General features: G+C 41.0%; 3 protein-coding genes across 3 annotated transcripts; 2 read left to right on the forward strand and 1 right to left on the reverse strand.

The window, feature by feature from the left end:
- The first annotated feature begins 617 nt into the window (after window positions 1–617).
- LOC117418480 (phosphatidylinositol 4-kinase type 2-alpha-like) lies at window positions 618–8,243 on the forward strand. Its single transcript, XM_034031583.3, has 9 exons — window positions 618–1,090; window positions 2,485–2,685; window positions 2,784–2,915; window positions 3,628–3,781; window positions 4,328–4,389; window positions 4,883–4,982; window positions 5,077–5,210; window positions 5,315–5,374; window positions 5,840–8,243. Exons 1-9 carry the CDS (start codon window positions 749–751, stop codon window positions 5,999–6,001), a joined length of 1,347 nt encoding a protein of 448 aa, XP_033887474.1. The 5' UTR covers window positions 618–748; the 3' UTR covers window positions 6,002–8,243.
- A 960-nt stretch (window positions 8,244–9,203) lies between these two features.
- LOC117418076 (arginine vasopressin-induced protein 1-like) lies at window positions 9,204–13,335 on the reverse strand. Its single transcript, XM_034030647.3, has 3 exons — window positions 12,992–13,335; window positions 11,246–11,626; window positions 9,204–10,466 (listed from the first exon to the last, which is right to left on the reverse strand). The coding sequence occupies exons 1-3, from the start codon at window positions 13,048–13,050 to the stop codon at window positions 10,223–10,225; spliced, it is 684 nt and encodes a 227-aa protein (XP_033886538.3). The 5' UTR covers window positions 13,051–13,335; the 3' UTR covers window positions 9,204–10,222.
- Window positions 13,336–16,364: 3,029 nt separating this feature from the next.
- On the forward strand, window positions 16,365–19,787 carry LOC117418048 (MARVEL domain-containing protein 1-like). Its single transcript, XM_034030595.2, has one exon. The coding sequence runs from the start codon at window positions 16,551–16,553 to the stop codon at window positions 17,055–17,057; it is 507 nt and encodes a 168-aa protein (XP_033886486.1). The 5' UTR covers window positions 16,365–16,550; the 3' UTR covers window positions 17,058–19,787.
- Window positions 19,788–21,815: the final 2,028 nt, after the last annotated feature.

Here is a 21,815-nt window from a genome sequence, read left to right on the forward strand (position 1 = left end):
ATTATTATTATTATTATTATTATTATTTGTTTTTTTTATTAAATGCACACATGTAGAAAATAATTCAAACCGAATATTGACTTCTTAAAATATGACAGATTTATTACCAAAAAAAGGCAGTAATACAAAATAATAATAAATATCCACCGTTAATATCAGTTTAAATCTTAAATACCATACGCATTTATCCATGCACTAACGTTTAATTGAGCTACAGTGAGGAATAGAGGCAGTTACAGTCGCTTGAGCTCGAACAGGGAGCTATTATACACCTGGCGCTAGTCAGCAATGGGGTGTACATAAATAAAGGCACTGCTGTCTCAATGACGTCTTATTGAGGCATCTTTATCATTGAATCCCATTGCCTACGTGGTGTTTGGGATTTCTGGAGCTTTGCATGTAACATGTAAAAGTGCTCCATCTTTTGTCAATATTTCTTTTTGGCATATAGCTGGTGCCAGCAGCCTTCTAGAGAACCACACAGCAGGAACATAATTCATCTCCACCTAATGATCGACTTTGCTCTTTCCCTGTTTATGATCTGTGAGCAATGTGCAGTGCTTATTGTAAAATGAGCAGTTTTTACAGTTAATCGCAACTGTGGGCGGGGCTCCCGGAAGCTGACAGTCAGCTGCCCCGATTGTAGAAACACAACGCAGGCGGAAACAAGTCTCCAAGACACCGGTCACCGAAATCTTTCCCCAACCCTCCCCCACTCTCCTCATTTTATCTCCCTTCTGCCCTACCCATGATGGACGAGACGAGCCCGCTAGTTTCTCCGCATAGGGATCAGCCAGATTTTAATTATGGTCCGACTGGGCCTGCAAGTCCTCGGGCTGGGTGTACAGGCATGCCCGGTTCGGTTGTGCGAGTCCCCGCAGGAAGCCCGGGACGGAGCCGGGAGCGACAGCCCCTGTTGGATCGAGACCGAGGTGGCTCACCCCGGGATCCGCATCGAAACGAATTTCCAGAGGACCCCGAGTTTAAGGAGATCATCAAAAAAGCAGAACTGGCAATTGAGGCCGGAATTTTCCCCGAAAGAATCTACCAAGGTTCAAGCGGCAGCTACTTTGTAAAAGATTTGCAGGGGGTGAGAAATGATTGTTAAATATACATTTGTGTCCATGTGATGTACAGTATGTATATCTATCCATAAAAACAAATGATTGACTCTAGACGTGACTAGGCTGTTCTGTCTGTCCACGTATGGTAACCTATCTTTATTCTTTCCATCAAAACAATTCAAAGTTTTAGTGACGCGTTTCTGTTTTTTGTTTTATTTAACCATTTTAATATAGTGTATATCTGTCATTGCAGTCAAGTGTTTAGCCACTGCGTAACGGAGGGATCGCATGGTTTTTCTGTAGTATTGTTGTATTGATCTTGGGCTGGGACGGGATAAACAATATTTGATTGACTGCAGTGCAATAATTGGGTTGTTGTGCAGGTGTTATAGGTAGTGTCAGATTAGAGATGCCGATTGTCGCCAGACCATAGTGTCTGTCCTCTCTAATACCTGAATATGTGTCTTGCTGTTTCTGACGAAGCAGTTTGAATAATTTTCTGCCTAAGGACTTAAGATAACTCTTTACTTTTTCCCATATTGACTTATTGGTAATGACAGCACAGCAATCATCCTATGTCCAAGGATAACTAAAGTGAGAACACAGGAAAGGAGCACTGTGGGAAACTATTTGTAATTTGTTTGGTAGAAAATCCTTCACAGGAAGCATCACACACAAAGCAAACTGAAATGAAACTGAAAGTCTTTGAAGAGGCCATCTTTATTTTTTATTGTTTTAGAAGGCAGGGCTCTTAACTTCTGTTACCCCAGGGTTAGAGACTAAAGTATTTTAACTAGGCAGATGTATATTGTCGTCTTTAAAAAGAGATGATGCATTTCTAATAAAATTGATATGAATACACAAACAGCAGGTTTCTCCCCTGTGACTACATGCTATAAAAGGGATTCTGTATACTGTATATCTAACCATCATACTGGTCAGTCAGGGGGCCAGGGTTGCTGTTGAAGTGATTACAAAGCAGGAGTCTGTCTTGGGTTGGCTTGATGTTTTATTTCTAGTCATGTGAGTCAACTTACTCTAATCTTATGAACTTAACATGTTGCAAACCTTTCCAATTCTCTTTCATTAGTGCTGCAGTGACACTGCTGGAGAGAGGCATGGACAGCTCCCAATAAGGCCAAATGGGAATGCTTTTCCTGAGCCTGGGAGCTCTTGGTGTGCCACAGGGTCATGCTAGTGATACATTGGGCCCTTTTCACAAACTTTACCTATTTAACATTTTCAAAGTCTATTTTGAAGAATACAGTACATAATCATGAAACATATTTCGTACTTCTTTACCTGGCTGATTATATCATACATTCTGAAACACTTTTATTCTGTTGCATTTCTTTTCCCTTTCCCTTTTACTGTCCACCCTTTTCTCTACCCCCACCTCCTTCCCCTTTTCCGCCAGTAGAAGATCATTGGGGTGTTCAAGCCCAAGAACGAGGAGCCCTATGGCCAACTCAACCCCAAGTGGACCAAGTGGCTTCAGAAACTGTGTTGCCCATGCTGCTTTGGGAGGGACTGCCTGGTGCTGAATCAGGGCTACATGTCTGAGGCTGGGGCCAGCCTTGTGGACCAGAAGCTGGAGCTCAACATCGTCCCCAGGACCAAGGTACAGCCTGCAGCAACACCTGCTCGCCGCTACTCGTTCCTCTCCTGTATGTGGATCTTCAGCGCTCACAGTGTTCCTTTTCTCTAACACATCCACAGGTTGTGTACCTGGCCAGTGAGACCTTTAACTACAGCGCCATTGACAGAGTGAAGTCCAGGGGAAAGAGGCTTGCACTGGAGAAAGTGCCAAAAGTGGGGCAGCGATTCCACAGAATAGGTCTCCCACCTAAGGTAGGGCTCGGACTGCCTGTATGGCCGTCGGGGGTCTGGATGGTGAACAATTACTGAGAAGGTAGAGATTGACCTGCAGTGAACTAGTGGTGAGGGAATTGCAAAGATGTTTACTATCAGTACACATTTTATTCCCACTTAGAAGGAACAGCTTTCCTCCCCATTTCAATAATTCACAGGCATTGGACTCTGTTTTGTTTTTTTGACCGTGTGTGTGAAAAACAAAAAAAAAACTCAAACCAATAGTGTAATTACTTACCTGTTGTCTGCAACGCTGAGCAGGTTAGCGTGGTAAAGATAAATATTTTTCAGTATAAATAGTATTTAGTTCCAGAGTTCTTGTTATTTTCTTGTTTATTTGTTCATTTAAAATAAAATAAAAAGTTAATCGGTTGCAAACTGAAATACCTGCTTAGGCTTCCTTCCTGCAAGTTACATCTTGTAAGCCATTCGGTACATTGCTACACCACTCCTGACATATTAAGCCATGCTTTAGTCATTGGAAGATCTAATTTATCTGTGGAGGGGGCTAGTCCTCCATTTGTCTGGGGCATGCATCTCATAAGCCGAGATCCTAGCTTCTCATTTCTCATGGACCCCATTCTGAATGTTTTCAATGAAAATATATGACATGCCGATAACCAATTCTCTCCTCTGTCCAGTTGGGATGGAATGACCATATACAGTACTTATATTTTCTTTTTTTTCCCAGGTCGGTTCATTCCAGTTGTTTGTTGAAGGTTACAAAGATGCAGACTATTGGCTTCGCCGCTTTGAGGCTGAGCCGCTACCAGAGAACACCAATCGGCAGCTGCAGCTGCAGTTTGAAAGATTAGTGGTGCTGGATTTCATCATCAGGAATACGGGTGAGGATCAGGGGAGTAGGGTTGTAAATTTAGATTGTGTACTTCAAGGGAATCACATGCAGATGCTCACAAATTGCAAAATGATGGACATGACGGCATCCAAATTCAGTAAATTATTTGATATCAGATTTATATTTTTCCTCTCCAAATTTAACAGTGATGTAATTTATTTTTAGCCTCAACATCCATAAATAAGTATTACCAGATGGTACATTTTCTCATCAATAATGCAGAAAGAATAGAATCGTTGAAAGGATATTATTGCTCTGGCACTAAAGTTGCTGTGGTAATCATGCAAGGACAGCTTAGCGTTCAGTGCAGAAACATTAAGCTTTTGCATTCCTACTTTGACACAGTAACAAACCGTCCTCATTGTATTCTGTCGCTGCAGATCAAGAGTATAACCCAGATTATTATGTTTAGTCCACGTTGCTAAACTGGAACTCTTGATTAAGAATAAAATCAATTTAAAACAAAAAAAGAAAAAAGAAATAGTCTAGCTCTTAAATCATGATTTGTGGTTTCTCTTGTCCTTTCCCTTTGCAGATCGAGGGAATGATAACTGGCTCCTAAAGTATGACTGCCCAATGGACAGCGGTGGCTCCAGGGTGAGAGAGTGCATGATTATCTATCATTGTCAGTCATTCATTCCATGCTGTGCTGTGTGTGGCACATGTGAATATCCCCCTGAATCACCTCCCTGCAGGCTCTTTATCTCTGTCTTGCTTTCAAACTACACATTCTTTAATGGTTTTTTTTGGGCTGAGGGTGGCACCATCAGCTTTTTGACCACTGTGGCATAGACCTTTATATAATACAATTTATCCTACAGCAGCAGCCTACAGGGGAGGATTTTCCATAACCAGTGTTATAGAAAGATTACAAAAAAAACATGAAGACTATAAACATTTAACCAAAACTGTATTTATTCTAAAATATTGCTATTTTTGTTCTTGATTTTAAGTAAATTTCCGCTCTGAAATTTGCAGTGTATTCAGGTTTGTCTAGGGACGTTGGATGCTCTTTTATCCATGTTTTCTTTTAATACATCCTTACATTCATCCCTGTTTAAGGGGATTTATTACATTTTTTTTCCTCTAGGACACAGACTGGGTATTGGTTAAGGAGCCAGTTATCAAACTAGCTGCAATAGACAACGGTTTAGCATTCCCACTCAAACACCCAGACTCCTGGAGAGCCTGTGAGTACAGCACCACTTTCTGTACCTGTTTTAATACCAGGTGTCTGCTACTTCTCTGGCACCAGCGATTACACTTTTCTTCTTCCTATTGCAGACCCGTTTTATTGGGCCTGGCTGGCTCAGGCCAAGGTCCCCTTCTCCCAGGAGATTAAAGACCTGGTCCTGCCAAAAATCTCTGACCCGAACTTCATCAAGGACCTAGAGGAGGACCTCTACGAGCTGTTCAAGGTGAAAGGAGGGGGGTAACCATTTTCTAAATGTTTGTTTATCGCCAGATCAAGGCATAGCTGTCTTACACAGCTTTTTCACACTGCTAACCATTTGTTTTTCAGAAAGATCCAGGCTTCGACAGGGGACAGTTCCATAAACAAATTGCAGTTATGAGGGGGCAGGTGCGTTCAGTTTAACACTTCACATTCACTCAACAATGAGACCCTTTGACTGTACAGAGGGCTGGAAAGGTGACTGAGTTTACAGTACACTTATTTAGGTCCAGGGCTCCCAATCCTGCTTGTGTGGTTGCTTATTTTCGAGGAACTAATTGTACAGCTAACAGCTGCATCTCTAATTACAGTGACTTATGTGACCTTGTGGCTAGGGATGAGTCAGCAACTTTGAGATCATACGACCCTTATTGTTTTGCTGTAGATATGATAGTTCCCCACATATACCTTTAGGGCAGGATAAATGGGCTTCAATCTTGTAAAAGTGAACATAAAGTCTACTGAAAGGTAACATGTTTTTTTAGCACCCCTTTTCAAGTCTACTCCGTTGTTAACCCACCATGCCCAGTACAATAACTACAGTCTGGGAGAAGTAGGCTGGTAAGATTGAGGCCTTGACGTTCTGTGTTTCAGATCCTCAACCTCAGCCAGGCGCTGAAGGACGAGAAGACCCCCCTGCAGCTGGTCCAGATGCCGTCAGTGATCGTGGAGACCGCACGGGCACAGCAGCGCACCAACAGCGAGTCGTACACCCAGAGCTTCCAGAGTCGACGGCCCTTCTTCACATGGTGGTAGAGCCTGGGGTGGGTGATAGCCTCCCTTCCATTGGGGACTGTATTGAGAGAGAGAGAGAGGCGGGGAGAGAAGGGGTCTGCATGCCTTGTCATGCCTCTCATCTGAGCATATTCTTTCCCTTATTGAGGGACACCGGGGGAACATGTATTCTGACTATCCGGGACCCCTTCCTTTCTTTCTGTCTCAGAAGAAGAGAAAATGCACAGCTATGGTACAATGGAAGGCTTTCCCCCCCCTTTGCTCTCATCACACTCTGCAGAGCAGTCATTCATAGCCCTCCGGTTCAGCAGAACCCATTTACATTCCCAGTAGACTTTGCTATTGGAACCCACGCGCTGAACCCCCTGCTTGACGTGCCGCTGGGAGGCAGGAGATGCGATGATGGTGGTGGTGGTTTGGGATAGAGGGCAGGTACCAGAGATACCCGGCCTCCTTCCAGTACTGTCACAGAGGAGTGTGAGCACTACAGGCTGCCTGGGGACTAAAGCTTGGAGTGAATTAAAGCTTGGATGGTTTAGGATAACAAAATGTTTGATGAAGGGGTTCCAGTTTCTCCCAAAAGCTGTTTTTCCAGAATCTGGACCAAAGTCCTACTTCCCTCTTCGGATCAGCCTCTCACTAAATCCTCCAGCTCTCTCTGTGCCTGTCTGCTTATCCCTCTGTGCCTGACAGCTCAGCTTTGTCCTGGAATTGAATTGGTAGAAATGTCATCTTTTTTGTCGAATTTCCTTTTCTGTGCTACAGCTTTTCATTTTTCACTCAGTAGTAGTGTTGTTTACTGACGTTTCTACAATCTGAGCTGAAAAATCAACAAAGTCGAAATAAATTCTGAAAAGTATTAAACTTTCGAACAAGATCACTACTATGTGACAAATTGGAGAAAACGCTAAACATTGGAAAGGACATCAACCCTTGTACAAAGTAAATATCTGAATGTCAGACAAGAGCATTATTATTTCCTTTTCTGTGTTTTTATTTTATTTTTTTACTTTAACTTTATGTTCTACATTCATTTATTTTTATGCTATAAGGTTTGCTGAGATTCCCACTCAGAAGAGTTTCTTAAAGGTTTTCCATGGAAAACATTAACCCTGCCACCACAAATATAAATTGACATAAACAAATATTTAGAATTTTAATTATTTAAATCCAGTTTTTCAAATTCTTAAAAAGAGAGCGAGACAGTACTTCCTGTAACAGGAAATGCATGCTGCTGCAAGTTCCATCCACATAGATAGTCCCCTGTTCCCCCCTGCTATCCATCTAAATGATTCCTCTGATAAAATGGTTTGATGGCCCCATCTGGGAAACCTGTGACTGTGTAACCTTAGAGCTGCTAAAGGCAGGACCTGAAACATTTGGTCCAGAGCTACAATGCAGTGTAATGGGAAAAGCTTCACTGACGGGGAGGAGAAGGGATACTTCTTCTTAATGAATGGAGTGATACGATTGGCTTTCCAATTGGACGTGTAGCAGCTTCCATACCTTATCAGAAACTCCAGATTCAGAGAAGTAACTAGCAACTGCTGTATTACGCACTTAAATAAAAACCAACGCACTGCACAGTACAGAGCCCGACTCCAGAGCGTAGACTGTGAAGTGTCTGCCTCCAGGCTCAGGCTGTGGCATGATCTGTGTTTCTTCTATTTCCTGGGCAGTATGTACGCACTCTCTTATTACACGACTGAGACGTACAAGCCGTGTGCATGCATCTGACACGCCTTTCGGCAGCAAGGGGAACAAGAGATTGAGTTAGTACACAGTAGGTCCTCCCTTGGTTATGGGACTGCCGAGTTCACGGTGGTTCATCTGTCCTCCATGCTTTCAGGAATCTTTGCAAAGATGTTCATGCTTTGCAAATGTGTAATGGGTTACCTAAGAATAGTAAACAGATCTGCTTTTATGTGCGCTCTGCATCAGTTCTAGCCATTGCTATTCTTACAGGTAATTAAACAAAGGCGAATGGTCCATAGAAGGCCATTGGGGGAGTGAGGGGGGTTGATCTGAAGTGATCTATTGTAATGTGAGGGGGAGTAGACAGGACTGTGTGAATGAAAGCACTGGGTTCCTGTTAGTCCCCTTGCTGCAGACTTTGTTGCAGGTAAAAATAAGATATTGTGATTAAAATCTTATTGTTTACCAAAATGTGCCGCTGTAGCTACCAAACTGACCTGAAGTACTGTTCTGAAAATGCACTATATAATTTGTATGTAATATATTTAATGAAAGAAATATAACAGAATCAATTGTCTTTCATTCTTAACTCTCAGTGGTCATGAGGTCTGTGTGCTGAATGCATGTGTTGCATGAAGAGAATAGTGAATGCCAGCAGGTAGCTTGATAACTATCATGAAGTTGACTGAATGAAATAATACCAATAGGCAGTGTGCTGGCCACCCTTCATGCCACATGATTTAAATGGCAGACACCCTCTCCTGGATCGGGTGGCCCAGTCAGTAAAAGCAGACCCAGGTAAGGTGGGTCTTCATTTAGAAAATCAGCCTCAGTCTTTATTGTTGGAAAACTTGATGCAAAAGTGAAAGAAAATGTTAGATTAGAACAGCAGGAATCTTTTGTCACAAGTCCTAATAAATACAGATTAATTGCAATTACGATTTTCTACCCCTAAATATAAATAAGGCACTAAAAAAAACCTGTTGCATATCCACTAGTGGAGACTATAAAAATTATTCATATTTATTAAAATGCAGAACAGTGTGACACAGGCCTTTCACTGCACTGCTCCTCCAGTCTGAAATACAACAACTCCCTGTGAAAGTCCAGGTCAGCAATTTAGTTAGACTGAAGTAGAGGTACACATTCTTATGAGGAACTGGGGCCTTTCAGTATTCCTTTCGATTGTATGTATCACAACTATTCTTCATGGTTGGTAAAGTGTCTGGGACAGAGCCACTTATATTTAAAGCTGCTGAACAGTTTGTGTAAAGCTGAACCAGTAAGTAGGAAATGAGAACGAATGGAGGACTCTGAGAATGGGACTGGGATTCATTTGGGGTATTCTATTCTCTTTTAAGGTAGGGCTAAGGAAAGGCTTTAAAAATAATGTTTTCTCACCAATGCATTTTACAACACATGTTCTTAACCAGTATTTGTGGTCTGAAAAATATGACTACATTGAATTTAGTTGTTTACTGTTTTAAAACAATTATACACAGCTGTAACAATTACTATATTCACACAATTATTGTTTGTTTTGAGATTCAGCTTTTATTAGGGAGCTCCCCTAAATCCCTTGCTTAGAAAGATACAGGGTATTAATGCTTGGGACACAGTAGCCGTCTGCCGTGTGGGTGCGTGCATTTGCTGCTGAGTGACAGGCAGGAGATCGAGACGGAGGTTGATACACCCCGTAGACGAACAGGATTTATTTACATATCAACACACTGACCAGCTTACATGACACTACCAACAATGGGAGCAAACGGATCACATACAACACAGTGTATGAAAACTTTAGTAGACTACAATATCTTACCTAATATTCTCTGTTCAATAATAAACTAACGTTGCTGAAGAGATTGATCATGGCGGATATGTGACAGGCGGATACGCGATGGACGACTGTATATGCAGTTAAAAGCACTGAGTAAGGGTTGGTCAGCACACCAATCTCCTACAAGGAATATAAAAATGTTCTCTATGTCTGTGTCCCTCATCGGTACTCTGTTTTAAAAGCAGTGTTAGCCCATCTTTGGAAATTAAATGCTCCCCTCCTCTTTCACATGTTAGTTTGATCAGTCCTGTGACCTGAGGCAGTGGGTTAGAAATAGTGTTTTACATAGCAGCTCGATTCAGGGACACTTATATTCATATCTCTGGTATTGTAGTACGTTTCCTCTCTTGCATGAAAATTCACCCTGTAAGTAGTAGTTTGGGCACGAGTATCTTGCTAAAAGAGTGACAGATATTTGACAAACTTGGCAGCTAAATTTAAGTTTTAGAAACCTGGAATGTTGTGATGAAAGAGGGATAATAAATAAATAGTGTTATAATAAAAGCAAAGGCTTTCCTTTGTTCAAAAAAAGAAAATATTGCTGTTAGATTCACTGTAATGGTCAGTGCTGACCAAGTCATAATAGTATTAATCAGTCAGGGCACTCTGTTAGGTCTCTGCTGTCCAGCACTGTCTCTCAGGTTGGAAACCTGATTCTCTGGGCAGGTGTGGATCTGTAGTGTGCTTGTGTGCTCCTGCCATTGTCGTTAATACAGGATGCGATGGAGGTATCGCTCAGGGTCCCGCTCTGTTTCCTGCTTCCCAGTGCTCCTCCTGCTCTGAGGTGAGCTTGTTTGCTGGCTTGAGTCCTGCTCGCTGTCAGCCTCTCTGTCAGTCAGTGCATCACACTGGGCGTCTATAGTAGTGTCAGTACTTCTGGAATCAGCTCCTGAATCATAATCATTACCATCATCATCATCCTCATTCACTTCTGCATCACCCTCATTGATTCTGGAAATAAAAAGCAAATATTGTTTTAATCAATGTACTACCAACACAGGTCCACTGATACTCAGAGATGCACTGATTTTAATTAAAATCAAGACATTGGGAGAGATTGTGTCTTCTGTGACAATGAGCTGTAGTAAAAGTGCTGTAGTCAAGGCCAGTCAATAAAGAAGTCAAAAGATCTCAACGTAGAATTAGGACCCAGCAGCCAAATATGGAAAGGTTTTTTAAATAAAAAATAATAAGCAAAGAGATAATGCAATAATGTGACACGGATCTGAATTGGACTGCTGCCGAGTGACGAAGAGTCAGGCCTGACAGCTGGTTAAAGGATGTGGGGGAGAAGTGAGTTTATTAAGGTAAAGTTGAGTATCATTGTCATGTCCTATGACTGCTTTCCACTTTCGGCTATTGTTTTATGTGCTGCACCTGGTGGAAAATGTCTTCCGTTTGAAACAAAAGAAAAATATTCCATACATCCAGAGGCAGGGCATTCATCATGAATTCAGCAGCTTGTCATATTTTATGCAAGTGCAAGTTCAAAGTACACCAGGTTTTGAGAAAGAGAAGAAAGATTCACTATAAATATGTTATACTGTGCCATTGTACTTCAACAATAAAACAGGGGCGAGGGTGTCTCTCTCTCTTTCATTTATTTAGATTGGATTGTTTTACAACTATAGAGCAGTCAGTAAACTCATGATAAAAAGGCCACACAGCCGTTCCCACTATTGTAGTTTCCTCCGTCAATACAGCTCCATCTTGGATTCAACACACTGTACCTCATCTTCCCGAAAGCTTTGAGCCAGACCGGTCCCAGGGCACCCCGGCCAGTCCTGTGCCTGCGACTCCTCCCTCGCCTCAGTCCGATCAGCGTCTGAGTCAGCTGGCTCTCATCACCGTGCTCCCACACCAGCTCCGCTCTCTGCTCTGCTCGCTGGTCCCCTGACCTCTGGAAGAGGCGCTGCAGCTGTCGCAGGTTTACCCCCTGGAAGATGTTTGGGGAGGCAGCTTTCCGCCTCCGACACCCCTCCGACCGCCTCCAGAAATCAGAAGAGCCAGCTACTGTGGGCTGGGCAGGAGCAGGAGCAGGAGCTTCCATCATGGAGTGTACAACCTGCAGCCAAGCATTCACACCCTTTCCAGGGACTCCTGCACAGAAACTGGAGGAGATGGTATTACTCTTAGAGACGGTGAACCACAACATTCTAAACAGCATTACAGATTTACAGTAACCTTCCTGTTAAAGTAGTGTTTTTAGAATAACTGACCACCAGGTGGCACAAAGTAAGTATTCCAGTTGAAGGTAAACTACAGAAGAGTTGTGTTCAGCCAAAATTCTTCATTTTCACAAATCCATAATTTTAAATACTCAGTCATTTAGTATTACTAAAAATTAGCAAAGTTATTAATTCAGTACTTTGTGTGATTCTATAACAGAAAGCATCGGTCAGTGTTTTTTTTTTTTTTTTTGGTTGCTAGTACACAGGATTGAAACTAGCCAGGTTTTCTCAAACACAACATCAACACAGTAAGCTAAATGAAAGACATGACTCTCCACCATCTTTACAATGTAAATACTTCAATGGAACTACCTTAAATAGTGTCTGCCTGTGTCTATATAAATATCCCTGAAATTGTTTCCACCTGCATTATAAATGACTAAGGATGACACTGTCAGTTCTCTGCAATCCCAGCTGCACGGGTTTTGCACTGTTGTTGAAGCACATAACATGTTATATGTAAATAGGTGACATTCTGTTTGTTATCGGTGTCCTGTTTATTTAAGTCATCCTAAAAAAGACTGATCTTCTAAATAAATCTTTCAAGCCCACTGCTGAACAGATTATCTGAATTAAGATGTGCAGTCTGGAGCTCATTTTGACCCATATTTACTTTTGAGTTTAAGTTACCAGTTCAAAACCAGCAAAGGTTGGTCATGAAGTCATATAAATTTTGGATTAAAATGTTACAATTTTGGAGAGCTATGTAGTTCAATCGCCCTGTGAACGATTGAAACAGACTCGTGCCAGCGCGTCACAAATTAGGTGCAAGCCATGAGGGCACTTCCAAAACAAAAAATGACAATATGGAACTATAAACTGGGGCTTTGCATGACAATTGTACTTTGTATCAATTGTCTTGTATCAGTGTAACGTGAGTGCCAGTTCTAGCCGCAGTGCCAGGGATATAATGGACAATTTAGTTGGCACAATCAATCAACCTACTCCTGTATCCAATTAATTTTAATAACTGTTTTTATTAACAGAGAGAGAGAGAGAGAGAGAGAGAGAGAGAGAGCGCTTTTTTAAAAGATGAATGACCTTACTGTGGATAAACGATCGGTACACATGCAGGTACACAGTATTGTAGTAGTACAATGCAATCGAAAACAACAAATTACGTATTTAGACTAATTCCGTTTTTAGACTCTGTTACTGTTCTTACATTGTACAAACACAGCACATACAAACGGATTGCAGTATACTGTATATAAAATACACAACAAATGCAATTATTTTTCTTACCCTATTTCAAAGAAAAAATACTTAGCATCACCGTTTACTACAACATTAAATACGACCATGAAATTCTGTTCGTCACGAACTCAGGTTCCAGTTTATCTTCGTCTCCAAGGTGTATAGCCAGTCGTATTATTCTCTTGTTCAGCAGACCCTTCGCATAAAACAACAGCCTGTGCACAACGAATTAGATCTACCTCACTTTACTTTGTAGACCTGCCCATTCTTTTGTCTAGCTCCCTTTCTCAGTGGTATTTGGTGCAACTCTTTAATCATAATCACACTGCCGAAGGTTGGATGTTTTGCAGTCCAATCAGAGAATCCATCTAGCCAATCAGAATCAGAGGCTGTCCATTCTCCTTCCTAATGCAGGGCGGTGTCTTGTTCTGCACGTACTATGGGCGTTAATCGCTGCTTGTCCACGTGGCTGAACACTGTAATCCCAGATTGACGTCAGTGCCCCTGGCTGTGAGCTCAATGCGAAGAGATTGTGGATAAAGCATTGCGTTCTCGCTTTGCCTTTTCGTCGGCACAAACTAAAACCAATACAGAAGAATATTGCACTGTTTAGTTAGCTAACACAGTGTGAATCGGAGCATGGAGAAAACATGACGTGCGTTCATTTATGTATTTGTTTATTTCATGATGTAAGGAGTGTGGTTTATTTTGAGGTCTTGGGCTATGCATCAGAAAATACACACAGTAGAAAAGTGATGCACCAGATATAGCCGTTATACCCAGTGTTTATCACACAGATATTTAACTAGTTTATTAACTATGTAGAAACAAATGTAATACAAATCTTAAAGAAATAAAAACAAAGTTAACTGAAGGGCAAACTTTAACCCCAAATGACCAAGTCTGTCTCTGCAACTCCACAAGACCATTTTTGGAATAGCATTTATGGAATGTTATTTCACTCCCTGTAGAGCAATGACTACAAAAGCAGCTTGGCGGAGCCCATGTTTCCATTTCTTACCCCTGGCATTCTCAGTTGGAGGCTTAACCAGGATTAAACGCAAGCCACATTGATGTGTCTGTCTTTGTTGTTGAAAATCCTGCGTTTCATGAGCACCTTTACAGCGCATGATTTCCTGTATCGCTCAGTCCGCCTCAGGACACTATGCTTGTAGTTGTTCTGAAAACATTGAAAATGTGGTCATGAGACGTCACTAGAAAGGAACTGTGTGTCCCAGTAACACAAAACCATATAAGAGCCCTACAGCAGCTCAGACATTTGCTTTACTTTCGACTCTGTATTAACAAAGGACACCCCAGGTTATTGGAAGCGCATTGGGTTATGCTCTGGGTTGCAATGCAAAATGGATAGCAGAGGACAACTTACCAACATAAGTCTGGTTAACAGATATGGATAAAGGCATCAGCCAAATAAACTAATAATAATAATGAAAGACAAAGCCAATGAAAAATAATCAAATCAGACTTGACCGATTGTGGGGATAACAATAATATCAGGAATCAGGAGGCCCACAAGACCAGTATCAATTACAGGACTGTCCAGACAAATCTAGAGGGTTGGCAAGCCAAGCTCATTGACTCAGGAAAGACTCTAGACACCTAAACCCGGAGATTCAGTCTGGGATTAAATGTGATGCTGTAATGAGTTGTTTACATTTGCAGTTGGAATTCATGTTGTCCTGAGCTGAGTTAGTGGCCAGTATGCCAGAATCAATTTCCAACAGCAGTGAGTGACCTTCTTTCTGCTTGTCCTGATGAAGCGGTAATTTACCTGTCATTCCGTAAGTTTCATTTTCTGTTTAAACTGAAATATCAGAATCATGCAAGGCTAACATGAAAAATATGCTGTTTAGAGACAGTTAATTAAATTTAATTCAGTAATATGGAGGCTTGAAGACCCAAACTAATTGAATTATCACTGATAGACTGGCCCTCAACTTTTGGAGCTTGTTAATTGATGTCATTTTACTACAGCCTTACTCTATACTACATTCAAACTGTTACAGGGTAGCACATCAGAGATCCTGTCATGGTCTTCAAGTGGAAACAAGTTTCTATGATTCGGGCCACTGTAGCACATCTACTGCTTGTCAGAGGTTCTTGCAGTCTGACCAAACTCAATGTACCTGATTATTCCAGCTATGTCTCTGGTACTGTGTTTCTACCGGGGCTAAAAAAAAACCCTGCTGCTTCAATAATAATGATAGCAGAAGAATCCTCAGCATTGACATCACAGGATCACGCAATTCCCAAATCCATATGTATGGGAACCCCCTTTCTGTATTAGTCCTGGATCATCACAAAAACAGATGAAATGGAATCAGGCACTAATCACATATTACTGAAGGTAAGAGCTCCAGCTCATCTATGTAGGAATCAAGCTGAGTTAACACAAGATGCTACAGCCCAAATAAGAACTATTGTCCTATTGCTGCTGTATAGCTTAATTCACATTTGTTCATTCATGTTTTTTAGTCAGCCGAATGGAAATGTTTGAAAATGTTTAACGTTGTGTAATTGCAGAAGATGTATTTTACATGGAACACGTTTTATTATTCCAGGACATAGATTAGCTGAGCATCACAAAAGGATTAATATCATGAGTCAAAACTCTGGTAGTTATGTTACTTACCAGATATAGGCTACCCTCAACCAGCTTGAGGCAACAGAACGTTATTTTGCTATCATCTTCCTCCCACAGGAAATCCTGTTCATATGGGCGTGATGTGTAACGATTTCAGTGCAGATCCATCACTGTTGTACTGAAAGCCCATATCTCTCTAAAGTCTCAGGGGTGGAACCCATTCTGAATCATAGAAACTCTCTTTGTTGCACTGAATAATATGCACCATCTCCTTTTAGTCATCAAACTTTAAGATTTGTGTTCAATTCTCTTTCCAAGACGCAGAAATTGCTATTTTTGTTATGTTTCATTTCTAAATAATATGGCAAGAATCACGACAATTAGTTAAATATGAATTCATGTGTCCCATTATTTATTTTGCTCATTTCATATATATTTTTTTTCTCTACATGTGTGTTTGTAATAATCTTGCTGTGTGTTGTTGGCAGTCCTACAGTTTGAACTAAGTAACTTGGATCTGTAATGAATAAAGCACAGGAGAAACAGAATATAAGGGACTGAGATTGAAACGGTGCTCTCTATTTTAGCACTAGCAAGAGCTGTTTTGTCTGTGGTTAAGTTTTTGTGGAGACAGCATTGAAGAGAAACACGAGACAGACAGAGGAATTTGTGAAGATATTTAGCAAAAAAAAAAAAAAAAGCACTGTGGAGCAGCTGAATTCCTTTTCCACAGATACCAGTAAAACTTATGGGAGGAGGAGAAGGATTCAAATTTCAAGACAACCTCCCTCCCTCTCTTCCTCCCCACACACACACAGACACCCACCCACCCACTGCTTCTTGAGAACAGAGACAAGGGAGGAGGAGATGTGAGCTTACTGGCCACAGAGGAAACGTAAAACACAAAATCAAGATTTCAAAACCCTTACATTCAAAATCAGGCCTCTCCAGACTCACAGGGTTTTTTTTTCTTCTGGAAACTGAAAGGCAACCAGCAGGGAGATGCCCCCCGAGCAGCAGAGACAGCGGAGCAGCCTGTGTGTGAACAGGGTGTTCCTGAAGAGCTTCATTGGGATCCTGAGGCTACTGCAGATCCTGCTCGGAGCCGTGCTCTGGGCAACCATCGCTGCCAACAAGTATGAGGGCTCTGTTCACTTTGTTCTCTTTGTGTCTGTCTTCTTCTGGCTCCTGACCCTGGCCCTTTACGTCCTCACCCTCCTGGATAAGCAAGACATGGTCCCCCTTTTGGGTGGAGACAGATGGTTGCTAAGCAACACAGTGCATGACCTTTTGGCCACTGTGCTTTACTTTGCAGCCCTGGGCATTATGATCTACAAGACACAGAAGAACAGTTTCTGCAATTTGGAGCATTACAGACACCACTGCCTGTACAAGGCATACCTGTCAGCCTCAGTGTTCTCCGGTCTCTGTGCCGCCACCTATCTCCTCTCCGGAATTTACGGTTCCTGCAGGAAGTGCGGGGTGGAACAGACTTTGGTTGCGACTTAAAGGTTTAGCATTCCAAAGGAAACTGGTTCTCGCAAAAAAAGCGCTTGTTTTCCTGTCTTTGCACTGTTGGCATTTTGCGAAAGAGAAACAAAAATATGGTGGTGCTTTTCTTAAGGCGGAAGCTTTGTTCAAGTTCCAGATGCATACAGGTTTGCTAATTGAAATGTCTGAATGATCTTTTTTTTTATTTTCTGCAGAAGAAAATAAAGCATGCTGAATACATTTTTGTCTGAAAATAATTTTAACTTTAGTTTGTAAAGTCTGTAAAAAAGAAACATCTGCAAATGTCTTGAAATGTATACAAAGCATTGAAATAAATATTTAAAAAATGTTTAAATAATATAGTCCTGAATAATTAGCAGGAGATATTGTAGAATTTTATTGAAAATAATGTGGTAAATTTGTTAGCCAGTGGTTAGTCAAACTAATACACTCTAGGCTTCTAGGCGTTTTATCAATATATACACATAGTATTATTACCACAGAAGAAGATTCAGTGTATGGCAAGGGATGTATCAACAAAAGCCTAGCAAACACTGCTGCAAAGATACAATTCCTATTTTTTAGGCATCTAAAAAAGAGACATTTAAGAATTAAATGACAAATAAAAGCTTATAAAAACATGATGAAAAACTAGATTTGAATCTTTTACTCTTACTAGTTCATTCCAGCACTGCAAGCCAAGGCAGTGCCCTTTGCTGTCAGTACATGTCAATCTGGACACACAGAATGTGAAGGCATGCAGCACTAGTATGACTGTTTTCCTAAATTACTGATAAGGAGTGTGAACATGTACATCACACCATGAAGTCTCACAAGTTGTATTTAAACTTCAGTTTCAACTAGCTGGCAGATTTGTATTTTACAGTTTGTTTTTTGTGTGAAATAAGATCATGTTGATTGTAGCCTAATATGTATGGCGAGGCTGAGGGCTTTTCTCTACATGAAACCATTTCAAAGAGTCCACCTTAAGAAAAGCAATGAGTGGTCTGAGCGGCTGGGTGGAAGAGAATCCGGCCAATTCACCATGCCCATCTGCTGATCCCATTAAAGCTACTGAGCTTGTGCATTTACAGTAAGGAGGTCCCAAGGGAGCCATCCTGGCTAACCATTTCACTCCCAGAAAATGTGTTCAGTATTACATTAGCAAACCTGTTTTTTTCTGAACTTTGAGCTTATCATGGCCACACAAATGTAAAGGGCAGAAAGACAATGGACAAGACTCTCAGCCACACTCCTGCATTGGATCCATACTAAACAACCTGGCAAACCTTTCACAAAACAAGACTACTACTTCTGACTGAAGACCAATACAAGCCAGCGATCAGTTTGCCATTGGAATTAAAGTATGCTGATCCTATGGAGCATGCTTATTGTATTTATTCCAGCTGCACACCAACAGGTTCCTGATAAATCAAAAGCTCTCCCTCTCCCTCTCACTCCCTTTATAAATGGCTCAGAATTATAAATGTAGTTCACCCTGAGGATTTTAAAGTGACGAAACTGATGATTCAACAGAGAAATGACCCCTCTGGATACAGCTGCTTAAACTCTTGTCCTGCAGCTTCAATAACTTGCCTCTCACCATAGACCCGATTATTGTTAATTAAGTTTTTCCACGAAGGATCTCAGTTTTGTGCAAAGCTGATATCACTGTGTGCCAACAGAGTTATATTAGTACAACTAGCACCAACCTTTTGCAATGTAAATCTGTATTTCTCCAGACTGCAGTAACCTAATCCCAGAAGAATGATCTCTAGGTTCTGCACACCAACACACCTGCCCAGCTAGTCATGGAAGATTGTGGCACCACAAAAGATGTCTGTAGACCCACCAATGACTTTGCGTTTATTATTCATTTAGCTCTGCGTGAATCACCACATATGTGTCAAGATATGACCCAGGATTTGAAATGGGAAGATTATCTCATTATGAAACCTGCTAGCCTGTGGTTTCTTACGAAGAACGCTATGGGTATAACTTAAAGAGCAGCTTCATTAGTCCAGCAAGTACAGTAATCTGACTATCACAGCTCTGCCATAGATTTAGCTAAACACTGACAATATGAGCTGACCTGGAGCTTGGTGATAGGGTGGCTTTGCATCTTTTTGTCACTGTCTTTAGATTTTTGTGTGTGTATTTATATTTTGGTCTACCAAAAAAATTACAACCTGTGCTGGTTTGTGGTTATGAGGCATTTATGGCCAATTCCATTACCCTGCTCAGAACACTTTCTTACTAATTATCTTGGTATCCCTGGAGCACAAAACAGCACATGTTTTGTTTTGTATTTCTAGAGCTCAGAAATTCCAATCTTGGAATTGAATTGATATAATAGAATGGTATACTTGTGAGCTGGAGTTCTTGATAAAGCTTATTCTTTGTTTGAAAGAGTCTTAGTGAGAAAACAACATGCATACTCAGTCGTTTGTTGTGAAGGAAAATGTTCAGCAAAGTGAAAGGCTCACTGTAAGAAACTATTTCCCAAAACTCCTGAGAATCAATTAATTTGATAAATATTCCAGTTCTATTGTCCTAGTAAACACTTTGAATAATTAATTCACAGATTCCTTTTAATAGAGCTTTAATGACATTGATACAATTACAATGCAGCTGACCTGTTTTCAAACCTCTTTTGTATTGATATTGAGCTGTTGTCATATTGAACCCAAGACTGTTTTCTGTGTTACCTTAAGTAGAATTCTAATAATTAAAAAAATCATAATTAAATCAAGATATCCTGTACTTTATTTAATGGAATCTGGGGATGCATGGAGGCAGCCATTGGTCTATACATATGCTTTATTTATATTTTTACATACATATGTACAGTACTGTGCAAAAGTTTTAGACAGGTGTGAAAAAATGCTGTAAAGTAAGAATGCTTTCAAAAATAGACATGTTAATAGATTATATTTATCAATTAACTAAATGCAAAGTGAGTGAACAGAAGAAAAATCTAAATCAAATCCATATTTGGTGTGACCACCCTTTGCCTTCAAAACAGCATCAATTCTTCTAGGTACACTTGCACAAAGTCAGGGATTTTGTAGGCATATAGTCAGGTGTATGATTAAACAATTATACCAAACAGGTGCTAATGATCATCAATTCAATATGTAGGTTGAAACACAATCATTAACTGAAACAGAAACAGCTGTGTAGGAGGAATAAAACTGGGTGAGGAACAGCCAAACTCAGCTAACAAGGTGAGGTTGCTGAAGACAGTTTACTGTCAAAAGTCATACACCATGGCAAGACTGAGCACAGCAACAAGACACAAGATATTTATACTGCATCAGCAAGGTCTCTCCCAGGCAGAAATTTCAAAGCAGACAGGGGTTTCCAGATGTGCTGCCCAAGCTCTTTTGAAGAAGCACAAAGAAACGGGCAACGTTGAGGACCGTAGACTCAGTGGTCGGCCAAGGAAACTTACTGCAGCAGATGAAAGACACATCATGCTTACTTCCCTTTGCAATCGGAAGATGTCCAGCAGTGCCATCCGCTCAGAATTGGCAGAAAACAGTGGGACCCTGGTACACCCATCTACTGTCCGGAGAAGTCTGGTCAGAAGTGGCCTTCATGGAAGACTTGCGGCCAAAAAGCCATACCTCCGACGTGGAAACAAGGCCAAGCGACTCAACTATGCACGAAAACACAGGAACTGGGGTGCAGAAAAATGGCAGCAGGTGCTCTGGACTGATGAGTCAAAATTTGAAATATTTGGCTGTAGCAGAAGGCAGTTTGTTCGCCGAAGGGCTGGAGAGCGGTACACGAATGAGTGTCTGCAGGCAACAGTGAAGCATGGTGGAGGTTCCTTGCAAGTTTGGGGCTGCATTTCTGCAAATGGAGTTGGGGATTTGGTCAGAATTAATGGTCTCCTCAATTCTGAGAAGTACAGGCAGATACTTATCCATCATGCAATACCATCAGGGAGGCATCTGATTGGCCCCAAATTTATTCTGCAGCATGACAACGACCCCAAACATACAGCGAAAGTCATTAAGAACTATCTTCAGCGTGAAGAAGAACAAGGAGTCCTGGAAGTGATGGTATGGCCCCCACAGAGCCCTGATCTCAACATCATCGAGTCTGTCTGGGATTACATGAAGAGAGAGAAGCAACCGAGGCTGCCTAAATCCACAGAAGAACTGTGGTTAGTTCTCCAAGATATTTGGGCCAACCTACCTGCCGAGTTCCTTCAAAAACTGTGTGCAAATGTACCTAGAAGAATTGATGCTGTTTTGAAGGCAAAGGGTGGTCACACCAAATATTGATTTGATGTAGATTTTTCTTCTGTTCACTCACTTTGCATTTTGTTAATTGATAAATATAAACTATTAACATGTCTATTTTTGAAAGCATTCTTACTTTACAGCATTTTTTTACACCTGCCTAAAACTTTTGCACAGTACTGTATATCTAGAGCAGCTTATTGTGATGAAACTTGGTAAGGACATTCTTTTGTTACTGGAGCTATTCGATTGTGGTGGCCTATTTTTACTTAAGAAGCACTCTCCTGAAATTGATGTATTGTACATATTTCCTTATAACAGATTACCTGTCATTTTGCAGTTTTCTTATGCTTTTCCCATGGTTATTCTCTGCATTTACCATAGTTTACCATGGTTTGCCATGTTTTCTTTTAAAATAAGCTTTACCATAGCTCTCTGTGCTTTACAATGCCTACGTATGCTTTACCATGCGTTCACAGTGCTTTATTACACTTTGCCTTGCTTTTACTGTTGGAACACTTTA

Source organism: Acipenser ruthenus, chromosome 13 (genome assembly GCF_902713425.1).
Source record: "Acipenser ruthenus chromosome 13, fAciRut3.2 maternal haplotype, whole genome shotgun sequence".
Classification (NCBI taxonomy): Eukaryota; Metazoa; Chordata; class Actinopteri; order Acipenseriformes; family Acipenseridae; genus Acipenser; species Acipenser ruthenus.